This window comes from Lacerta agilis, chromosome 14, assembly GCF_009819535.1.
Source record: "Lacerta agilis isolate rLacAgi1 chromosome 14, rLacAgi1.pri, whole genome shotgun sequence".
NCBI lineage: Eukaryota > Metazoa > Chordata > Lepidosauria > Squamata > Lacertidae > Lacerta > Lacerta agilis.
Genome location: NC_046325.1, coordinates 49,687,271 through 49,703,838, shown reverse-complemented (window position 1 = coordinate 49,703,838; position 16,568 = coordinate 49,687,271). Strand labels below are relative to the sequence as shown.

The 16,568-nt window shown below is 45.4% G+C and overlaps 1 protein-coding gene across 1 annotated transcript in view; it reads left to right on the top strand.

Annotated features, from left to right (window-relative positions):
- Positions 1–3,515: 3,515 nt before the first annotated feature.
- Positions 3,516–16,568, top strand: part of VWC2 (von Willebrand factor C domain containing 2) — a 29,024-nt gene continuing 15,971 nt past the window's right edge. The window contains exons 1-2 of the mRNA XM_033170161.1: positions 3,516–3,601; positions 7,612–8,402. Of these exons, the coding sequence (XP_033026052.1) occupies positions 7,686–8,402 (717 nt within the window). The 5' untranslated portion in view covers positions 3,516–3,601; positions 7,612–7,685. The remainder of the gene's footprint in view (positions 3,602–7,611; positions 8,403–16,568) is intronic.

The window sequence follows — 16,568 nt, the reverse complement described above, 5'->3', positions numbered from 1 at the left end:
CATCCCATTCTTCCTGGTTAGTTCATGATTTTCCCTAACAAAACACCTGTTTTGAATTGATAGAAGCTATAATGTGGCGTTTCCATTTAACATTTAGAAATATAAAGTTCACATTTTGCTCCCCTCCCAAAATATGGACTATGAACTTATACATTTCCCCAAACAAATTCAAAGTAGTTTTACAATTTAAATGCAACATTTAAAAGCAACTAACTGAATGAAAATATAGTTATGAACAACAGTACAAATAGAAGCAATTGAGGAGCCGGATAAAAGTGCTTCAAACAAATGATTGAAAAATATAACAGGCCCACTGTGTATTCCCCATTATTATCAAATCTTGTCTTAGGCAGATCAAGTTTAAATTTATTCACTCTCACCCAGTCCATAACAGATTGCAGACATGCATTCAGGGACCCTCTCCCCAGGGACGTATGAAGTGGGGGGTGGGCCGCCCCGAGTGCCCCTCGGGGGGGGGGGTGACAAGATGGCGCCTGCCTCCCCCAGCTGTAGAGCGGCTGAGGGTGCGCACAGTCAGTATGGGCGCAGCATCCATACGGTCTGCCGCTCTCACACTGCCATATGGGTGTCCGTACGGTTGCCGTGCAAGCGGCAGCCCGTATGGGGTGCTGGAGAGCGGGTTCCTCCACCACTGCCTCTCCCAGATTCTATGAAAATGAAAAACAGAGTTGGGTTTCATCAGTATATTATGACACAATACCACAGACAACTGCCTTCCCAATGGTTTTGTGTAGATGTTAGAAAGCACAGGGAGAAACACCCAACTTACCACTCAAAAAGAGCCAAGCCCCATATGAGGAGCAAACCAAGAATATAGGCTGCACTGTAAAGGGATTTCAAGGGAACTGACAAGGTTCCACTCTTATCTCTCTTTCCTAGTGTAGGTAGTGATCAATGTGATATCAGTGCCAAAACTAGGCCTGAGATCAGGCTGAAATATTACCAGATAATCAGTTTCATGCAAGAGACTGGAGTTTTCCAGCCACCATTCGCTATATAACATCTTGCTAAGTAAATAAATATGAAATTGATTTGCAAGTGCCCAAGATGGGAGCACTCAAAGGCGACTTCTTCAACAAAGGTGCATTTACCACTGTTTACTTCTTCCATGACCCCCAACTAGTTATTTAGTGGGAGAGCCCCCTGCAGCACCCATATCAATCAACGTCCTTGAAGTTTCAGTGCTTTTGACATCTCTAAATGCATCAAAATTTCAACAATCACCACTTAAAATCACATGAACATCTGCCTTCACAAATCCCGAACTTCAAAACTAAGCTCCTCAAGATTTAACAAATTATTATCAGTCCATATGGCTATCAATACCAAGTTTCACATACCAATGAATACAACTTATACATTCTGAAAATGTATAATTTCAGGGTTTGTTTATTATACTGGAGATTTAAAAAAAAAGGGTTTTATAAACAAGAATATAAACAAACAAGTATACCTATTTTTCTCATGTCATTTGTATATCACCAAAATAGCATAATATATTTGGAAAAATATATACAACATATTTCATTATTAGTGGTCAATGTATACATTCTTGGTTTATGAATTGGTTTAAACAATTAGGAAGAAGGAGAAGAAAAGAAAAGAAAAGAAAAGAAAAGGGGAAGGGGCGAGTGGTTGGGTAGTTATGCTTCTGTTATTCTAAGTGTGTGTGAGGGGTTGTGTCAGTGTTGCTTGTATGGGTTCTCTTACTACAGTGGTACCTCAGGTTACAGACGCTTCAGGTTACAGACTCCGCTAGCCCAGAAATAGTACCTCAGGTTAAGAACTTTGCTTCAGGATGAGAACAGAAATCGTGCGGTGGCAGCAGGAGGCCCCATTAACTAAAGTGGTACCTCAGGTTAAGAACAGTTTCAGGTTAAGAACGGACCTCCAGAATGAATTAAGTTCTTGACCCGAGGTACCACTGTATTCACTTTACACTGGAGATTTGAAGTGATTTTCATTTTTGTCAGCTTCCTCTCAAGCTTTATATGCTCGAGGAGCATAGTTTTTTGGTTTTTCATGTGGGTTTATTTATTCAGAAGGGCTGACCATTTGACATATTTGGGTTTTTATGGGAACGGCTTTCACTGTAGCTAGACCAGGTGAGGTTGGCTGATGGGTCTTAATCCCTTGGTGAGTTAAGGACTTCCCCTGCATGCAAAGACAGGCACAGGAGACCAAGAGTGGGTCCAATGGTCAAGAAGGCAGTTTCTGCATGCGCTGTAGAGGGAAGAGGGGGGCAAGATGGGGCTCGTCCACCTGGGAAGGAAGCCCACCACCTAGGAGAAGGGAAACTCTGATCCTAAGTCTCTGCTGGCTTCCAAGATCTCCTCAGGAGAAGAAAAGGCTCAGGAGTAAACCCTCCACAAATCTGGAGTAGAGTCCTTGTACACCTCCTTCTGGCAACTCCTGCTGCAGCCAATCTGGTGCCAAATGTCTTGTCCTGCTTTCCTTTGGACCACCTCAGCGAGGTTGTCATCTGGCAGCCCAGGACCTCCATCCCCCCTGCCCAGGCTTGTGCCCCAGGAAGGTCACTTTGGTGCGGCAAACATTGGTTTTACATCACCCCTGCAGGCACACTCCGTTGTCTCTTGAGACGGACAGATGCCATCAAGCAACCAATATTAATAATACTGTATGCTTGTAACAGATCTTTTAATATACAAAGAGTCTTTTTTCTATAATGTTTAATGGTTTTTAAATTATTGGTTCTCCTCCTTCCCCTTGTGCGTTTTTAGCTGTTCTTATTTTCATCTGTACACTTCCTTGAGTCCCCGTCAGCAGAAAAAAGCAGGGTACAAATAAATGGATAACAAGAGTAATAATGCGCGTGGTGTTGTATCTTCGAACGCGTGATCTTCCTGCTGGGCTCGACGGATTCGGAGCTGCTGCCTTCCCAGCCGCCGCCGCCGCCGAATCGGGAGCCCGGCTGCCGGTGCCCCGTCCCCGAGCCGGCCCCAGGGGACGCGACAGGCTCCCCCGGGGCAGCCGATCCCGACGGAGCCCTTCCCTCGGCCCTTCTTGGCGGGCGGGCGGGCGGGGCGGGGCGGGGCGGGGCGCCGAGTGGGGGCTTCGCCTCAGGCGCTAACTAACCCGCCTGGGACCCGCTCGCCGCTTCGCTCAGCCTCCGCTCCGCCGTCTCCCGAGAGCCTCCTCGAGCGGGCTGGGCGCAAAGCAGGCGGGAAGCGGCCGGCTCCGCGCGGCGCCCTCGGCCGCGGCTCGAGTTGCGCGACACCAGCGCCCCCGCCCCGCCCGCGTCAGCCGCTCGCTGCGCGTCTCAGACGGAGGCAGCGAGGACGGAGGCTGCCGAGACGAGCCGCGCCGCGCGCCCCTCCGGAGCCAGGGAACCGCAGCGCCAAGACGCCCAGGGAGGAGCCCGGCCCCGCGCCTCTCTGCGCCCGCGGCCAGGCGGAGGAGAGGCCAGAGGCCAGGGCGGCGGCGGCGGCGGCGGCGGCGGCGGCGGCCCGTCCACCCGCTCATCTTCGTGCAGCCGAGGATGGGAGGCAGCCCCGAGGAGAGCCGCCGCCGCTGACGGGAAACGAAGGGCAGCTGCTTGGCTCGGGCTATGCGCGCAAAGGTAAACGCCGGCAGGCGGGCGGGCGGGCGGGCGAGGAAGGGGGTCCCCCCCTCTCTTCTCCCCCTCACGAGCGGGAACTTTTGCCTGTTTGGGGAACAGGGAAGTTGCGGGGGGGGGGGGGGGGCTGGGTCGTGTCGCGGCGCCGGCAGCCCCCATCAGCCTCCGCAGCCGAGAGCCTCGCGGCGCCTTTCCAAGCAGCGCCACGGAGCCGCCAGCTTTTGCGGCAGCCGCCGCTGGACCAGCCGACTCCCGGACTGATGCCCCCCTCCCCCGCCCGGGCCGGGTCCGTGCAGCTGCAGCCCCGCTAGCCCACCCCCCCCCCGCCCGCTGCGCTGCTGCCCTTCGGCCGCTCTCCCCGCTCCTGCTGCCGGGACGCGCCGCACACAGCCCTCCCTCCCTCGCTGCCCAAATGCGGCTCCTGGAAGTAGCGGCTTGCTTGGCCCACCTGGAATTGGCTCGAAGATGGAGATGCAACCTGCATTTTGTTTCCCCGGGAGGAGCAGGGTTGTCTTCAAATACGGTGTGAGCGTGTTTGTCCGTCTGTCTGTGTGTTTCTCTTGCAAACCATCGCCTTTATAGCACATATTTTCCTCCAAAGAATCTTGGGAACTGTAGTTTACCCTTCAAAGAGCTACAACCCCAACCAGCCCCTGTACAGCCCCCAGGGGGCAGAGAGGGTTCTCTTCCTCAAATGGGTGCTGGTATGTAGCCTCCCTGAACCCTGAGCTGTTATTGTCGCTGTTTTGTCATTTTGTTTGGGACATTTTGAAACATGAAGTGTTCCTTACAGTCTTCATTCTCCTGACAATCCCTGGGGTATTATTTCCCATTCTCAAAGAGGCCATTACTCTGTGGCTGCATTCACATCATACATGTTACACCTGCCTGCCCCAAATCCCGGGAATTGTAGGGTACCCCTCACAGAGCTACAATTCAAAGCACCCATAACAAACTACAGTTAAGGCGTATATGCAGTCTTTATTACTGATTTTTATTTTTTTAAAAAAATGTATTAGAATGTTTTGCCTTGTTTTTCAACTCTGAGGTTTTAGCAGGTTCCCAAGTGTCTGAACCCTGAACTGCTCTTCATTTTCTTCATGAAATTTCAAAACATGAAAAGTGCTTTACAGTCTTCATACTCCTTACCAACCTGGGGTATTATTTCTCAGGGAAACTGAGGCTGAAGGTGAGTTGAGCTGTAAGATGCTAACTAAATTAAAGGCAGGAGACAACAACTGTGCTAGAACTAGAAGTGGGTTGGGAGCAGTGCTCTTTTTTCCTAGGAAGAGAGGTACCGGAACTCAGCAGGAGCGCCTCCCTCGTTCTCTTACAAAAAAAGCCCTGGTTGGGAGAGATATTTCCATGGTGTAGAGTTGCACATACAGGTTTTTTGCCATTCTTTAAGGGGCCTTTTTCACGTTTTATCACCAGAAGTGAGTGTGAGAAGATGGAGCAGACCCTTCGTAATGGCCTCTGTTTCCAAGCATCTGAACAGATGAAGTAGGAGCGCTCAGGACACTGTAGTCTTTAAGGTGTGCAAATGTAACTGACGTGTTCAGCTGAACTTGAACTAAGGAGTCTCAAATCCACCACTATCCATCACACCACGATGGTTCTTCATTTTATTTTTCATTCCTTTCCTTCTGGCTTCTCAACATCTGTGGACAGGGATGTATGAGTTTGCATTCTCCCCAAGATCATTTTAGTCCTTGGACTTAATGATCTTGCAGGCCCTCCCCACAGTCATCTGTGAGGCACCTAGTAAACATTTCTCCCCACTCACCATTCCATGCTTTACAATTGCTTCTGCATTCCTGGTGTTGGGCGGGGGATGATGAACAAAAAGCAGCATACAAACCCAGACAAAAATCAAACAAAGTTCTGAGCATGGTCATTTTCACGTTTTATACTCTCTTAAATCATAGCACTATAATGATTACAGGAATAAAATGGAACTTGCCTCTGCTGCCCTGGTGTGAATTTACTTGAATTATAAGCATTTTTCTTGTAGAAAAGGGTAGTATGCTTAAAAATAATAAAATGAGCTTCTGTAGCCAGGTATACACTGTTTATGTCTGCACATAGGAGAATGGAGCGATGCTGCAGCAAAGTCACATCAGCCCTGGTGGGGCCCTTACACGCGCATGGCGACTCAGCTGCCGACATGAAACCTTTCTGCTGTGAATGAACTTGGAAAGTGAGATCAGGTGTATTTATGTTTAAAAATAGAGGACCTGAGTGGAAATGGTGGGAGTATTAATTTATAACCAATCTTTAACCAATTGATTGATTGATTGATTTATAAATAGGAACATACAGTCATACCTCGTGTTGCGTTAGCTTCATGTTGTGTCTTGCGAATGCGGCAAAGTGTATACTTCCAGGTTTCGCCGCACGCACAGAAGCGCTCTATTGTGCTCCGCGCTTGTGCAGAAGCGCCACTCTAGTTGCAGACTTTTCGGGGTGTGAACAGCACCCCGGAACGGATTGTGTCTGCACCTAGAGGTACCACTGTATGAATCAAGCTAAAGACCCATCTAGTCCAGCATCCTGTTCTCATTGTGATCAACCATGGGCCTGTGGAAAGCCTATATTGTAATTTTATCTTACAAACCGCCCTTAGATCTACAGGTGAAGGGTGGTATGCAAATTTAATAAATAATAATAACAACATAAGGGGGACTTAAATGCAAGAGCGCCTTTCCCTCTGGTGATTCCCATCCGCTGGTACTCAGAGACATAAGAGAAGAAATCCACGTGACAAGGAGCCACCAGTTGCCTTCTCCTCCTCCTCCGTGAATTTGTCTGATCCTCCACTGGCCACCACTATATTTTGTGGGAGCGAGTTCAGTTGTTTTACTATCTGTTGTGTGAAGAAGTATTTTCTTTTCACTGGCAAGCAACAGAAGAGGTTGCATGTTCTACATGCTAATTAATGTGGAGGGTAATTGATGGCACATCTAGATTCACCTTTATTTAATCCAGGGAATTTATTATTCGAGACTGCTGTTTCTAACTTATTTTAAATTATACACCACAGTTCTCTAATGAGAAAGCATTCTGTATAGGAGAAAGAAATGTTAGGAAATTTTGTTGCATGGAATTCACATGCAAGTTTGGTTTTAGTTTGTTGAATTTACCGGTAGCTTGTTGGACTGTGAGATTTTTCTCTGTGTAGGCTTTTTTTCATAAATCTAGATTATAATTTTATTCCCTGGCATGCAACTCTTCTACTCAGACTGAATGAAAAATTAGTGAAAATGCTGGCACATGAAGTCAGAATATGGAAATATTGACAGATGCTTGTTATGTAGTCTGTTGTGATTTGAGGAGGTTCATTTCCTTCCATGGACATACAGTTTAAACAAAGGCATCTGTGAAGTTTGTTCCTGCTTCAGAGTGTAAAAAAGAAAGAAAGACGGTTTAAAGCTATGCAAAGCTTATCTTATTTGGAGCTCTTCGTTGTACTAAGATACAGTAATACTTCCCTCTCCAGTCTTCAGCATCTGCCCTGTTAATCTTTTTATAAATAGCATTCATTTTTGTATGACTATATATTTATCCAGATGTTTTGGATTCTCATACGCATTATATTGATTTATCCTTTCTAATGATTTACGGTGAGCCCCTGGCAAAATGGGTCAGTGCGTTATTCAGAAGGTTGGTGGTTTGAGCCCATCCAGGGTTAGCTATGGGCAGGATTCCTGCATTGCAGGGGGTTGGACTAGATGACCCTCAGTGTTCTTTCATTGATCCTATGATATGATAAGATACCAAATATCTGAACTATCTTTTAAAAATAAATAAATAAATATGCTAACTGTGCAGATCATGTTTCAAGAATGCCAGACAAACCCATGGCTGTGTTGTAATTCGAAACTCCAGGTCCAAGACTTTAACTGGCATACCTTGACTTTCTATACATGACAGATAAAGGTGTATATATTCTGTTTGCAATGAACAAAAAATGCATGCTGAAAACTGAGTTGTCTGAACCGCTCTCTTTCCAGGGACTGTGGCCTGATAGAGTGGTTCCCTTGGATGTGAATGAAGCGTGCCCTGCCCTTCTGGGATGCCTTAGGTGATGCCACGCTCTTCTGCGATGGCAATTGGGGCTCTCTCTGGCTCTCTCCTTGTGACTTGCTGCTTGATGGTTGCTCTCTGCAGTTCCGCTGCATCTTTCCCAAAACTGGCAAAAGTTCAAGACAAGCAGGAGGTAAGACCAAGCCAAGAAAAGCGGGATCACACATCAGCCCGGGAGAGCCAGAATCAGACAAGACCTGGGAAAATGAACGAAATGGGCAGGAATGGGAGGGAGGAGGGCACCAGAGACTGGAAAAGCAAGGGCAGCAGAAATTATTCCAATAAGGAATCTTGGACTAAGCAGAAACAAGCTTTGAGTAGCCAGGCAACAAGTGGCAAGTTTGGGAGTCTCCAAGCCCAAGGGCAAATGGAAGTTGTTCAGGAAGAGTTTCCAGCTGCTGAAGAGTCTTCCTTTTTGGATGTTGCTGGTGGTACCCCTGAGCCTCCAGAGGATTATGCATATCCAGATTACCGTGGGAAAGGCTGTGTGGACGAGAGTGGCTTTGTTTATGCGATTGGGGAGAAGTTTACACCAGGTCCCTCTGCATGCCCGTGCCTTTGCACTGAAGAGGGCCCCCTGTGCATTCAGCCCGAGTGCCCCGGACTCCACCCTCGCTGTATTCATGTGGACACTAGCCAGTGTTGCCCGCAGTGCAAAGAGAGGAAAAACTACTGTGAGTTCCGGGGCAAAACCTACCGAACACTGGAAGAATTCACGGTAAGGAGAAAGTGGCGCTGGGGGTAAGCAGAAAGCTGCTTGTTGTCGTGACGTTGCCCTCCTGTTGGCTTTTGTGTTCACAGAATGGTTTCTTTGAGACTGTTTCACATCCTTTCTTGCACTTTATAGTCCTCCAAAAATACAAGCTTTTACATTAGACAAAAGCACAATATTTTAACAAGGAGGTTCTGATCATTCTTCAATTCCTTTGTTATATAATTTTCTAAAAGCACCTGTAAAGCTCACAATCACATCTAAGTAATTTAATAATAGCTGGGATGTCCTGTGGATGTCCATTGTATTTTAAGAATAATATTTTTTTTGTTCCTGTATTTCATTAGCATTAAGGGGTTTTGTGGGGGAAGGTGGAGGAATATTATTTGCGGTTAAGAACACAGTATTTCTGATTTGGCTTTCTGCATCTTCTCTTGTTTTTGCCTCTTCAAATGAGGATGTCAGAGTTATATAATCTTTCTGTCAGGTCTGTTGGTCTGTAGTCTAAAACTAAGAGCATATTTCAGTGAGCATGATATGGCTAGTTTAATCAGGGTTGACATTTCTATCTGGTAAAACTCTAATGAGGCAATATTTTCATTAACTTGAGAAATGTAATTAATCTTTGACAGAACACTGAAATGATTTGTACTTTAGGCTGGTTGATTTCAGGGGAACTTATTTTTTAAAATACTGGGCGATGTGCTGCCTGCTTATTGTTTGCAAGAGTCCTTATTTATCAGTATGTGGAGAACTGCACTTTATTGACATGCCACTTGGAAAGCATGCTTCTAAGGCTGAAATTATATGTGACATGCAGGGAGTTGGCGTTTCTCCCAACTTCTTCTTTTAAAAACAAACAAACCACAAGCTGCCATGGGAGAGTGCAGTCTTCAGCGGAGGACCAATGGGGGAGGAACTGCTTAACTCTTCTTTTTTTAGCAGAAAACCTGTGAAGGTGGAAAGAATTGAAGTAACCTTTTCGGTTAGCAGAACAAACCAGTTAACTATTTTTAAAGTTGGCTTCTGAATTTTGACTTGCTTAGAAGCCATTAACCATAGTTCTTGGTTCAAGCAAGACTGGATTACCAGTGGTACCATTGCACCAGGAGGCAGGGCTGCAAGGGGCACAGATTTTGAGCTTCCTTTAAAAAAAGTAGAAGATGTGAATGTCTTGTCCTCCTTGAGCCTCTTCTGCTCAGCTTCCTCCTCCACTTGCTGTTCTCATTCCCCATGAACTTCCCTAACTCCTCAAAACCTCTCTCCTGGTTACTTCTTAACATACTTGAAATATGTCTCATGTAATTGGCAAGCATTAACCAATCCCCAAATAACTGAATTTTAAATGTTAGCAGGCCTTACAAAAAGTCATACACCTTACTTGATTGTTTTAGTGGCCTGTCAGATTTAAAACATTCATCTTCCCAAATGCACAAACACTTCACTGGGAGGCTTTCTAGAAATGTCACATCTCCTTCCTTGCTAAGCAACCTCTTGACAGCACGTTGGTGTGGCAGTTGGTTGTTCTGACAAGATTTTAAGATTTTTCTGCAATCGTGAAAAGTTTTACCTGTTGCTTATGTCACACTCAGAAAATGCTTTCTCCTTCTAAAACTGGCTTTTGTCCCAGATGCAGTTGTGGCCAGGAGTTGTGTTCCCGGGCACTCTATGAAAGTGAGGCCACCCAAGCCTTCAAAAGAGGAAATAAACTATATTGAGACCCATGTTAATATCACCTAATATAGTTTAGAACCACATAAAATGTTCCAAAATACAATATGTATTAAAGAAAAAAATTGAGACACTCCTTTGTGTTCTTCTGTCTATGGTATTAAGTCTGTCCAATGGTCGATAAGTGTTTCCAAGGCAACTGCAGAAAGAAAATTACCTAAATTTTAATGGAACATGAACAATTAGGGATTCCATTGAGTCTTCCACAAAGACCCTAGACATTTGCAAAACCAGCCTCTGCCTATTAAGTACAAACCCTCCCATGAGATGATTAACCTCAAAAGAAAGAATATTCAAAGTATTTGCATGGAAAGCTGGGATGGGTAAATTACATAAATTTAGGGGTCCCCAGGCCAACAACTCTGACATTAAATTTAGTTGGTTTCAGCTTCAAAGCCCTCAACCTTTAAATCAATGTGGTTTAGCTTGAAAGCCCTAAAACTTTAGACACATGACACACCCACCCACCCACCCACACCCACACACTTTCTCAATTGGCAGTTAAGGGAAAGCTCATAGAAAGCTATAAACCGGAGCTAAAAGTTTTATACTGCCTGTCTCCCCATTTTGTGAATAGCTTGCAAACACTCTGAACCCCCCACCCACTCAGGTGTACTCAGAAAGGACCGGATTCTTTTGCAGATAAAAAACTGTGATTACCCTTTACCTTATGCTCAATAAAGGAATACACCAAAGGAATGAAGAAAGATTGGTTTATTACATGAAACTGAAGGAGACAGAGTACATACCGGTAGATGCTGCTTCAGGGAACAAAATTTGCGGGCAATAAATACAGTCACTGAGCATTTATACACCTTAATTACAGGGTGCAAAGAGAGTCTCTAAGTACCTAAGCCTGAAGAGCGAGAGCAACAATGTGCCACAGACCCACATTAAAAGAAGATAGGGAGGGATTCAGATCTAGAAGCAGGCACAGCGGAAAGCCAGGGATCAGAGATCTGCACCTCCTGTGAGAGTTAGGCTCCCCCCTTCAGAATCCTATGCCAAGAAAGCAACAGGTTTCTCACCTGTTCCTTTGCTTATGATCCATCAAAGTGTAAGGTTGGTCCTTGAGAGTGTAGAACAAAAAGGGGATACCAGTGGAGATTGTGAGCAACCCAAGCTTTGAAAATCTGTGGTTTAAGTACAGTTTGGGGCCAACGGTACTTATGGAGAAGAGAGAGGGTTTCCTTAGTGAGTTCTTTCAGCCATTGGTTATACGTGCTACTACTGTATTTTGAAGTTGAGGGGACGGGGTCTTTAATTTGGGAATACCATATGACCAGTTCCTGAATAAGAATGGCATCTTGAAAGGAACTTCATTGTCCTGTTTCCTACTTACATAAGGGTGCTAATTTAAGTTTCCCGGTCAACACCAGATCATTATGCTGATCCTTTCTGTAAGCATTAAGGGTCAAGATTGTTGCTTGTACCTTCCAAGCTAGGTCTTAGACAGGAGCTTGTACCTGGGTCACAGATAATTGATTAAATATATTTTTGTATTAAACTCATTCTAACTGCACTGATGGCATGATTCATAGAAATAAACAATGCCAAAAGCAGACAAGCACCCATCATTACAAAAGCCAAAAGAGTAAGCAGCACGTCGTGTTCTTTAGAAGGAAGTAGTATACCATATGTTTTCATTTCAGGGGTTATCCAACAGACAGTTTCTGTAGGTGTTTGCAGTCTCCCAAAATAGATCTTTAATGTCCTACCAAGTTATAGTGGCCAAATCTAATGTTACTGCTGTCCCTTACATGGATATCTTATACAACTTCCAGTACAGCTGCTGTTTTTTCCATTTGTTTCTATTCACAAATCAATGACCCATCTAATTGCCTGTTAGGTAGCCATCTGCCTGAAGGGTTATTGGCTGTCTAGGACAGGGGTTTTCAACTAGTGTGCCGTGGCACCTTGGGGTGCCCTGAATGATGGTCAGGCACGAGCGTAGCCAGGGGAGCAGAGGCCAGCTGCCCCCCATCAATAAAAATCAATACAAATATGAGGTTCTGCTGCCCCAACGAAAGCCTGCCCCCAACAAAAATCCTAGCTAGGCCCATGTGGTATGGGGTGCCGTGGGCAACAATCCCTCTTTCCTCCCATCCCTCCTCTGATGCCCCCTCGCGTCTCTGCCTCCCCCAGACTTGCATGGCTGTTTGTTGCAGCAGCTCTAGCTACAAGCTCCACATGTGAATGGTGCCTCTGGGTCTGGCCAGGAGGTGCCAGTTGGCAGGAACTGAGGCAGCCTCGGAGTAAGCAAGTAAGCAGGTGAGGGAGCCCAGCCAGCCAGTCCACCAGCCCTTGCTGTTGGAAATGGACAGACAAGTGGGAGGCTGGGCAGGCAGGCAGGTGCTACACTGGCCTTTTTTTTGGCTTGCTGTGTTCAATGCCTGCCTGGGAGCTGAGTGACCGGTACCAAAGGGGAGTCTTTCTGCCATGCTGGTCCAGCGGGTGCCCATGCTGCCACTGGTGCCTCCCAAGGTGAGTAAGGTGCTGGCCTGGCGTTCACCTTTGGCCAGTCTCCGTCGGGCCGCTAAGGCTGGGGGCATTGTCTTCCCAGGCCCCTGTTTGGGGTGGGTGGGGGGCGCAGCTCAGAGAGTAGGGGCAGCTATGGTGGATGCCCGGAGAACTCCCAAGGAGAGGGGAGAGGAGAGGAGGCTGCTAGCTCTGCATTCAAGGGCTGCGCTTCTGAGGCTCAGAGCGCATTTCCCTGCAGGGGAGCCGCAGAAAGAATGTAGTTGGCCAAGGGAGCCATGGACTTAAAAAGGTTGAAAACCTCTGGTGTAGGACGTGAATGATGAAAGGATACAAACAACATGGCTGTGCTCCCCCCCCCCCCCCGCGATGATGGAGATGTGATGAGGCTTGCTCATCTGAACGGTATTATTTTTAAGTATATTGCAATGGTTGAACCTCAAAAGTTTGAGGCGATGCTGAAAAGGGCACTTGTGGAAAATTTACACCAACTTTATTATTGTGCATAGCAGCACCCTGGTGAATGGTTTTGTTCTGTTTTCGTGATTTTCCTAAATATATTGTTCCATGTTTTGAATTGCAATCCATGCACTGTTCTTCTGACCTGGTCTTAGAGTGTGAACAAGTGTGAGTGACACACTTACTAGTCCTCAAGCATCTGGCAGCCACCAACACATGGTTCACAAACAACTCTGAGAGGTTGCATGGCAGGCTCCAGTTTTTAAACCATCACAAGGTCACACAGCGAGCTTCACGACTGCATGGTTTTTTATGCTGATGTCAAAGGATGTAATCTTTACTAAAGACTGGTTATGGTACCAAAGCATATCTTGTTTGGGAGTTTGTTAAATGAAGTAATTATACCTAGAGCTGACCCCCCCCCCAACAGGTTTTTGTATGTGTTGTGAACAGTAATGTGGTGAGGACCAGTAGAAAGGGGTGTGTGTGTGTGGGAGTACACCTGGGAGTAAATCCAGCTGGACACAATTACTTCTGAGTAAACCTGTACATGATTGCATGCTCTTATAATTCTAGTTAGTAGGTCCCATGCACTTACCTTCTGTTTTATTGTGTATTTTAATTATGAATATTTGTATATTAATAGTTTGATATACATTAAATATTAAATAAATTTAATAAATATTAAAATAGTTGGTTTTCATGCTGAACCATTAGAAGCCTATTTTGGCATTGAACAGTATATAAACAATAATAATGATTCTTAAAACCTCATGAAATCTATACTGCAGCTGGATCTTTCATTCACCTTTCTTCATTACAATTATGGTTGGTGCCCTGCACACATTCAGTGTGTTCAGAGTTTTTGCTTCAGGCATCAGAATTCTAACCAACATTGTTTTTGTCATTCCATTGACTGAATTTGCCACAGTACCAATGTGACGAACACCCAGAGAAGCTAGCATAAATGGAATAAAATAAAACCAATGTTGAAAGTGATCTTTTTCTGTTAATGATGTCGTAAGGGCATTTTGTGCAGCAGAACTTCTGTTTGAGCTTTGGACTGGAACAGATTCCCCCCCCCCCATCCCTAGTCTTTGGTGCATACCCACTCTCTTCTTTGGATGATACTTGTGGTGAACTAGTAACAAATTTGAATTTGGAAAGTTGCCCAGAGCATCTTAATGACGCATAACTTCAGGAACATGAGTTAATTATGTAGATTACTGGTGAAACAAATAGGTTGAGAAGCAATTAGTGCAACCCAAATGCAAAATCCACTAGGATTTCCCAGCTGAGTTGTGGCAACACTGGCATAAATCCTTCACCCCAGTTCAGCCGGTGGAACCTCTGCCCAGGGGTGCTCTGAGGGAGTGGCAGGAGGAGGATGGGGCAAGGAGAGTCTTGCACCTATGCTGAATCCTGTTCAGCTTGGTCATTGGACCTAGGACCCAATCCTCAGGCCGACACTCACCTGCCCACTCAGCCAGCACTAGCCCCATCCCAGGTGCTCCTCAACAGAGTTTAGGATAGGGGCAGCTTACCGTCATGTAAGTTGCACCAGTTTCCTATAGTTAGGATTTGTCTGTCGGAAATAGCAAGGATCATAGTGGGGTGTCATTAGTATTTGCAGTATTACTTTTAAAAAAGTTCCTCTTCATGCTAACGTTAAATTGCTTTATACAACAGATAATTTCTACATACCATATTGGCCTTAATATAAGCCTCACTTTCCCCCCAAATTCTAACTGTGAAACGTTAAAGTGCGGCTTAAATTTGTGACCTCACAAAAATTGGCTTTTACGATACCATTGCTGAAACAGTAAAATGGAACAGGTGTGAGTGCCTGTGGAATTTTAAGGGAGCAGCTTATATTCGTGTATTGTTTTAAAGGTCCATATAATTAAAGCTGTGGAGGCAGTGAAGGATAGGGGTGCCTGGCGTGCTCTGGTCCATGGGGTCACGAAGAGTCGGACATGACTGAATGACTGAACAACAACAACATAGTTAAGGCTATGGTTTTCCCAGTAGTGATGTATAGAAGTGAGAGCTGGACCATAAAGAAGGCTGATCGCCGAAGAATTGATGCTTTTGAATTATGGTGCTGGAGGAGACTCTTGAGAGTCCCATGGACTGCAAAAAGATCAAACCTATCAATTTTTAAGGAAATCAGCCCTGAAGCTGAGGCTCCAAACACTTGTTTGGATCACCCAGAAGTCCCATCTGGGCCCGGTGACTTGTGATTTTTAAGCTTTCTAATTATGGTCTGTTTCCTTCTTAGAAATTATTTGAGAAAGAGCTTCCCTGAAGAGACTGAAAGGTGCAAAATAGGGACAGAGTGAGTCCAAAAAGATGTTGTAATTTGTGCAACATCTGGATTGGTGGGGAAGTATATGTCTACATAATATTTCAGATTTGTTGGTGCTGAGAGCCAGTGTGGTGTATTGGTTAAGAGCGGTAGACTCGTTATGTGGTGAACCGGGTTCGCATCTCCTCTCCTCCACATGCAGCTGCTGGGTGACCTTGGGCTAATCACACTTCTCTGAAGTCTCTCAGCCCCACTCACCCCACAGAGTGTTTGTTGTGGGGGAGGAAGGGAAAGGAGAATGTGAGCAGCTTTGAGACTCCTTCGGGTAGTGAAAAGCGGGATATCAAATCCAAACTCCTCCTCCTCCTCCTCTTCTTCTTCTTCTGACCTTTAAAGCACTAAATGGCCTTGGCCCTGTATACCTGATGGAGCATCTCCACCCCAGTCGCCCAGCCCGGACACTGAGGTTCTGCTCTGAGGGCCTTGTAGCAGTTCCCTCACTGCGAGAAGTGAGGCTACAGGGAACCAGGCAGAGGGCCTTCTTGGTGTTGATGCCCACCCTGTAGAACGTCCTCATATGTCAAGGAGATGAGTAACTATATAACCTATAGAAGACATCTGAAGGCAGCCCTGTATAGGGAAGCTTTTAAATGTGTGATGCGTTATTATTTTTTTATATATGTTGGAAGCTGCCACCCAGAGTGGCAGGGACAGCCCAGTCAGATGGGCGGGGTACAAAAAATAAAACAACAGCAATAACAATTCACAAATACTTTCCTAAACCTAAGATCCAGAAAGGTCATTCACTGATAAGATCTTGTGTGTAGCTCTTTACCTTTTAAACACATTAGCCAATAGTTTGGAATTCTTGTTTCTAAAATTTGTAGTATTCTTTATTAACATAAATAAAAGACGTAGCAATCATTGAATTCTAAAGCTTCCAAGTATGCACCTCTTAGATTAACGATATTTGAGGTCCCTTGGAGAACTGGTGTGCTTTCTGTTTCCATTCTAATTCCAGGATATTGGTGGTTAATTGGGTTTTGTTATAGGATGAGGTTATTTATTTATTTATTTATTTATTTAATAGATTTGTCTGTAGGGGCTCCACAAAGGACCACAAAGGAGCATCCTAGACTACTGGGTATGCCAGACCAATGTCCACATTTAATTGAAAATATTGTAAGAGAGAATCG